This window comes from Phalaenopsis equestris, unplaced genomic scaffold (genome assembly GCF_001263595.1).
Source record: "Phalaenopsis equestris unplaced genomic scaffold, ASM126359v1 Scaffold000367, whole genome shotgun sequence".
In the NCBI taxonomy this organism is placed as follows: Eukaryota; Viridiplantae; Streptophyta; class Magnoliopsida; order Asparagales; family Orchidaceae; genus Phalaenopsis; species Phalaenopsis equestris.
The window spans coordinates 101,553-109,224 of record NW_018164809.1 but is presented as its reverse complement, the minus strand read 5'-3'; the positions used below and the strand labels follow the sequence as shown (position 1 = coordinate 109,224).

General features: G+C 34.4%; 1 protein-coding gene across 2 annotated transcripts; it reads right to left on the bottom strand.

The window, feature by feature from the left end:
* Nucleotides 1-538: 538 nt before the first annotated feature.
* On the bottom strand, nucleotides 539-6,950 carry LOC110026360 (ras-related protein Rab11C). 2 transcript variants are annotated; one of them, XM_020727259.1, is made up of 3 exons: nucleotides 6,699-6,877; nucleotides 6,408-6,607; nucleotides 539-1,293 (listed from the first exon to the last, which is right to left on the bottom strand). In XM_020727259.1, the coding sequence occupies exons 2-3, from the start codon at nucleotides 6,570-6,572 to the stop codon at nucleotides 808-810; spliced, it is 651 nt and encodes a 216-aa protein (XP_020582918.1). In that variant the 5' UTR covers nucleotides 6,573-6,607; nucleotides 6,699-6,877; the 3' UTR covers nucleotides 539-807. The 2 variants fall into 2 exon arrangements, with proteins under 2 accessions (XP_020582918.1, XP_020582917.1); XM_020727258.1 differs by having other exon boundaries at nucleotides 540-1,293; nucleotides 6,703-6,950.
* Between the last annotated feature and the right edge of the window lie 722 nt (nucleotides 6,951-7,672).

Below are 7,672 nucleotides of genomic sequence, written 5' to 3'. Positions count from 1 at the left end.
ATCAAATCAACATTAACTCAACCAAGATGAGCTCAAAAAGAAAGCAGAAGGAATAGGTTCCTAGTAATTGACTATATGGACGGGAAAAATCTAATGAAATTTCCATACGACATCACAAGATAAATGAGTCGATCTTCGATTTCGTATAATCAATCCTTTGGAACACCAAAATAACTATTTGAATTTTATGATCCTAAGGGAAATAATTTAAAGAAATGTACAAAAATACAGCAGGAAGATAAAAATGGTCATAAAAATCTTAAGAATATTTATATACATACAAACCACTTAATTCCTATGCATTTACACATCCAAAATGTGAACATCAATTTTACATAAATGACCCCTTCACCCATGCATGAAAAGCTGTATTTCACTTTTTAAGTTAAAATAATAGTATTTTTTATGTGATAAGAAAGATTTGAGTGGTATGTAAGTATTCCCAAAAAAAAAAAAAATAACTTAAGCAAAGTTGACACTAACTTAAGACAAGTTGACATAATAAATACATAGGAATTGGGTGGTATGTGTATGTTAAATGCCATGCATCCAAATACAACTAAGCCAAAATATAGGATGTTAACAGCAAAAAAGAAATCGCAATCTTTATCACATAGCTACTTTCCACTTGGACCAAATTAATAAAACCACGCTATTAAAGTTCATGTTGTATCGATAATGTTCATTAGATGCCTTGAAACAAATATACCTCTACCCTTTTCATATGTATAAATTGCAGAAAAATTTTGCTTTAACTCCACACCGTGAAAAAGAAATCTACCTGCACAGCACCGCCAACAAATCAAGTTAAGTGGAGCAGCAGGAGTACTTAGCACCGCCACTGGAATCAGAAACATTGATGGTCGTTCCCTGAATACGAGGCCCAGCCAAGGCGGCCGCCTCTTGTGCGGCGAGGGCCTTCTTGCTCACGATGCGGAAAATCTCAGTCAGTATCGTTTCAAAAGCTTTGTCTATATTGCTTGCTTCCAATGCTGAAGTTTCCAGAAACGAGAGCCCTTCTTTCTCGGCCATCAGCTGTGCATCCTCAGTGGAAATAGATCTTAGGTGCTTGAGATCGGATTTGTTGCCAGCCATCATGATGACAATGTTGGAGTCCGCGTGGTCTCGCAGCTCACGCAGCCACCTCTGGATGTTATCAAAAGTTTGTCTTTTAGTGATGTCGTAAACAAGAAAGGCTCCAACGGCGCCACGGTAGTAGGCACTGGTGATGGCTCTGTATCTTTCTTGACCGGCAGTGTCCCATATCTGTGCTTTCACCGTCTTCCCTTCAATCTGTTAAGTGTGGAAGATTGACAAAGCTGTGATGTTTAAGCATATTCTCATGTCTATGATGTTTGTTTGATCGGTAACCAGAAGTTTTTGCGAGAAACAAGATGTCAAAACAACCTACAGACAACAGTTACAACTTGCTTCACAGAGTAAGATGGGTAATATTTTCATTTGGTTTATGAATTATATTTAAGAGAGCTTTAAAAAACTTGAATGGATGTGAGGTTATAGAACGTGGTCATGGTTTTCATTAGTAGTTGAAGAGGATTAAAAGTGGTTTAGCTGGGGCCAAGCTGTAGCCTGGGATAAAATAGTGTATCCTGCGATAGATTATGAAATGGTTCTGCCATTAGCAACGAATTTTTCTTGGGGGAGAGACTTTATCACCATGCAACTCAAAAGCTAGGCTAGGAGAATGTAACCATTCGGCAAATTAGTCAAAGCAAAACAAGCTAAAATGGTAAGTTACAAAAATGGATCTGGAAATGCTTTGAAACTCGTATAAACTGCTCTGCCATTTACCATGTTATTTGTATCTTTTGAAAGGAGAAAAATCAAGTGTACAGATGAGAAAGAACCGCGTCCAAATAATATTTATTAAGAACTAAAAATGTGAATGGAAATTTCTCAAAAGTACCGTGCCCTTTCATCGAAAAATGGCAACAGTTAGATATGTTTGATCCACGTCCTCATTCAGGATTGGTATATCTTTCCTTCAATTTGACTTTAGATTTGTAGAATGCCATAATTTTTAATTACATTGATAGGGAAGAGATTAAATCCTAAGTTCATTAATATTATAATTATTTTCTAACCAATAAACTAATATCAAACTAAAAGAATTAGGTAAAATTGGATCAGTGATGCCACTCATACTTGGACTTCTTCTAAGTAAGAAAGGTCTCAAAGTAAAGATGAGCTTAAATTTAAATTTAACGTTTACTTTATCCTTCTGTCTTTCAACCTAAGGGAATTTCAGTTAAAATGGCATCAGATCACATGGTTCATTTAATGATGAAACTTCTTATAATTGTTTTTAAAGGCAAGTCAGGAGCTCCACTAGGGTTTCGGATGAGGCAAAGCCATAACACATGCAACATTATTAAGGCATATTTAGGCCAGAACCTTGCCTTGATTGAGAGACCCACGCTTACACTTAATGCTTGAGATGACTTAAGTTTCAGAATGATAACTTGGTAAGGGATAATGAAAAAATAGCATCAAGAATAATAATGCTCGTTTGAAAACAAATTGAATCAAATATATGGAATATATGGAAAGAGCAACGGATAAATCGAAAAGATCTCGAAAGATAAAGGAATAAATAGAAGGATATGAAGATAGTGATGGAGAAGAAAGTATGGATGTTGATGAAGGTGACATGATGGAATAAATGGAGGGGCAGAAAAAAACATGAATCTTAAAAAGACGGAATAGATATAAATGAAGAACATATTATCCCTTCAATGCCGCTTTAAAGAGTTTAATTGTAAAAATTTAAGATCAACTATTTAACAAGATTTTCAAATTTTCAATGCAATGAATCTAGAAGAATATTTTTCAAACAAAATTTCATGCGTCAACTAATAGTATATTTTCCTCAAAATTATTCCTTTCAGTAACAATAAATTATAAGTTGCAAAGCTATTACATTTTTAATGTCTCACTTCAGTCATATGAGCACCTCTTCCAACATCTAGCAGCTTAGGTGTTAGGGTTTTGGTACTTTCATAACAATAGCTTTTAATACAAAGATCGAGGGCTAAAGTTGCAATGAATGAAAGGCAGCAGCAATTTTGCAGTGCAATAAAAAAAATGCAACTTTAAGAAAACAAAATAATAACTACTTAAGATGCCTTTTTCATGGTTACCTAAATAACAACAAATGCCAATAAGTACCTCTACTATCCCAACTTTGATGATCCTACAAGGTGTTACATTACAAGTGTTGTAGAATTTCCATTGCAACCATAAAAGTTGCACAATTAAGTAAATAGCATCCTAAGATGGCAAATAACAAGGAATCAGAACAAATCAATAACAAATACAAAAATGGGTTGAAGGAACCATATCTTTGATTTCGTCCTTTTTTTTTTATGAAAATACTATTGAAACATTATAAATCAGAATATACGATGGAAATTCAAACATCTTGGAGAATTAACTTTGGTCATTGACTTTGGGTGATCAAATTATCAAAAGGTATGAACAATTTAGTTATCACGGGTCTGTTGTTCAAAGCGATGGTGATATAGATGGGGATGTTAATAGTAGAATTCAAGTTGGTTGGTTGAACTGGAGGAATGTTTCGGGTCTTTTGTGTGATAGAAAAGTACCACTTAGACTGAAAGGAAAATTTTATAAGATAGTGGTGAGACCCGCAATGCTCTATAGCGTTGATTGTTGGCCTTTAAAAGAGAAGCATAATACTAAGTTAAGTGTTTTCAAGATGAGAATGATTAGGTGAATGAGTGGCTTTATACTTAGAGACATAATAAAAAATGAATATATCCATGATAGGGTTGGTGTAGCTCCGTGACAGACAAAATTAGAGAGTCGTCTTAGATGGTTTGGTCAGATTAAACGTCGACCATTTCATGATCTGATTAGGAGAGTAGATGTTTTAGATTCGACTTATGTTAAGAAAGACAGAGGTAGAACTAGAAAGACTTGGGCTTATCGTATAAAAAATGATCTTAATTTATTAGAAATAAATGAAAATATGACACTAAATAGGACACAGTGGAGAAAAAGGGTTCATGTAGCCGACCCCACGTAGTGGGATTAAGGCTTTGTTGTTGTTGTACAGTTTTCTTTTCTTTAAAAAATAAAATCAGCATCAAACCAGAGTCATTGTTGAGGAAAATAGCACAAGCAATAATGGCATAATGAAATGAAGTGCATGAATACTACTTGCACATCGAATAGAGCTGATGGCTAAGCTGAGTTGGACAAAGCAGTTCACTGTTATTCAGTGATTTGTGACTTATCTGATGGATGGAATGAATCTCTAATCTATGTACAAACTCAGTTTTCCTAGGTGCTCATATTGTGTATATCATAAATCAAGTATCAAATAAATTACGATTTCTGCTCTTAAAAACTGTCGAGATAAAATCTATTTGCAATGAATAGATTACAATCAAAAGTCCCTTTTCAGCAGTTTTTCTGTACGTACTTTAGTCTAGGAAGTAGGCAAAAAAATTTTCAGCACAGAGAAAGCCTTAAAAAGATCCTGTCATCGTTCAAACAACAATTAGGAAACAGAAAAATACATAAAAGGAAAAAATGCTTATTTTTAACCATTGTTGAGATCGAACTAATTAAGTCCATAGAAGATTACACTGCTGAAAAATATAATATTGAAAAGATAATAGATGCACAGATCACTCAAATAGAAATAAAAATGGATAAATGCTCTCAACCAAAAAAATTTAACAATCATAATTTAAAAATTGCTTGGGAGTTGGAAAACAAGAGTAAATGAGCACAGCGGTTTTCTAAAACAATACTTCAGACAATTTAATTATGTCAATCATACTCACAGCTGAGATTCATCATTTCCATATATGATCATGCAAATTTTGCAATTGTTAACATTGATAAATCATAATAGTGATTAATCTTAATCAAACATTCATTTGGCATCATGCATCCTCAATCGCCACTCCTGTTGAGCTACATCAGATGCAATATTTTTGTTCAGACTTCATTTTGCACAACTATTAACCATCTTATCATGGTTTACCCCTTCCTCCTTCCGAAATAAATTAAGGGGATTATTTGGCTGGATGTTTCTAAAATGCATGCAACTTAAAAATACAAAATTTAGATGGGTTGGATGCAAATCAAATGTCAATAAGAACTTTTGTGTTTGTTAGAATTAATTTTAAACACATTAAAATCTCTCTCTCTCTCTCTCTCTCTATCACTCTTATGAATGTGATAGGCTTGGAGAAGGCCACCAAAAAGAGGGGATTTTGGGAAGTTTGTCAAAGAAAGAGGCGCTATAGGAAGAAAGTTACCGTAAAAGGACGGATAAGTGCGACGTGGAGGGCTTGGGGGGTGATTGAAGGCAATGAGAGCTTAGGGAAGGTTATGGTATGCGCGGGAAGGAGCAAAGAAGGTGCAACGTGGAGGAATTTGAGGGAGTTTGGAGGAACGAGAGGTGTTCAGGAGAGGTTGCAAATGATAGAGATGGTGTGCATAGAAATCAATTGATTTGTTCGATATGCAAACACAGGAAAAAAGGGTATTTAGGGTGTTTTTAATGCTTCAGAAATGTCTTTATATTATATTTCTCTAAACCAACCATAAAATGTCAAAATATGGGTAAACAAAAAACAATATACACTTAATGCTTTTAACTAAATAAATCTATATATACACCCTTGTTTGATAAATCTTTTGCCTGTACTCTACAATCTTAAACCACCTAAGTTTACATTTCATATTATTTTCATTGAGTTACGGCACACATTCCTTCCAACATCCATCGTAATAGTCTGATTTTTGTTAAACTTTTGCACAATTACGATTCAAACCATAACAAGTTCAGAGTTGAGACCTTTAACATGATTATCTCACTTGGATGACCATAACTTTTGTTGTTCTGGTATCAAAGGCGAAACTAATAACTTAAATGGCGTAATAGATGCTAAAAAAATGTTAAAGAGACCATGAAAATAATCCTACAACAAAAATCCAAGAGTAATATTTGATGAGATGTAATAGCTATAATCACGAAACTAACTTTATTACGCCAATAACGAGCTCAGGTATCCATAATAATTTCACAAACTAACAAAAGAGTAATATTTAAATGCAAAAGACAATTCTTCAAGTATTATTGCATCACAAAACAAGAGACAAGACTTTCAGATAGACAGATAATAAAAGACAATTCTTCAAATATGCTTAAAGGCTCGGAATGGCGGAAGTAAAGCAAGTCTGTTTACCAAGGTCGCTTTTTATCTTCTATTAATAATCTATTCACCATATAAAATTTAATTAAGCATTACGTAAAGAAAAAATCAAAGCACACGAAAGCGCTGCAGCAGTAAAGCCGGCTGCTTCGATTATTTCCAGAACGGAGATCTAACAAAAGAAAATCTCACCTGAAGCGTTTTCGTGGCGAATTCCACACCGATCGTGGATTTGGAATCTAAGGAGAACTCGTTCCGCGTAAATCTCGACAGTATGTTGGATTTTCCAACGCCGGAGTCACCAATAAGCACGATCTTGAAGAGATAATCATATTCATGGTCAATTTTGTGTGCCATTCCAGTTCCAGCTTTTGCTCCGCTGATTGCCAAATCTGAAACATGCACAAAAAAAATCAAGTCAAGGATCAAAGAAAGTAATACGGAACGGAAAACACGCAATAGCGCGCCCCACACCCCCACCACCTACTCAAGGGACCAGATCAATTGAACCCTAGAAAATCTCAGGCGGGGGAAATCGAAGGGCGCAGATGGACAGGGAAAAACAGAGCCGGCACGATGCTCATAGGAAGTAGAAACAGGTCCCCGCAGAAGTCAATCGGAGAATTTAACGAAAATTGGAGAAGGCTGAATCTGGAGGGGTCCAAACCGAAAATTCTAACACAGCTGATTCTGTCTCTCTTTCGGCTTCGGTTTCGGTTTCGGTTTCGGTTTCGGTTTCGGTTTCGACCGTGAGAACTAGCCAGCAATTGGATCCCCAAACATGAATTATACACGATGATTGAATAAGATAATTCGTCAAACAAATTTAAACATTTTTCTGGTACTTTAAATCAATCATATGCAAATATATTTCAATTGGCTTATAGTATTGATGAATAAATTTAATTGTTATTCAATAAGTAAATTTTTAAATATTTTATATTGATATAATATATTATTTAAGTACATTTAAGTAATTAATATTTATTTAATAATATATTTAATAATAATATATTATAATTTAATATCAATATCTACATAATTGTAATATATATATATTTTTTATTTTTATTTCAGATAATGAGTTTGTTAGTACTTATTTATTTTATTTGATGTAAGAAGCTTATTTGTCAATCATGTAAAATTTGATACTAGGTTGCATCTGTTTTTTCTCATTTTTGTATCATTTTTATATTTATTTGTAGATATGTTTCATATATATTTGCACAATACATGAACAATTGGAGTGAATCGAAGAAAATGGAGTTAAGTCAGGATGAGTGTCTTGGCACCCGTCCAGGATAACTACTCTAACAAATAGCCCGATCACTTCCACGATAAAATCAAGAGCGCACAACATCACAAAGCTAGAGGCCAAGAATCCTAGTGTCAGAGACCAACGACATTGCGCCATACAAGCCAACAGGGATGCGCCCCAATGCCTTAATGTGACATTA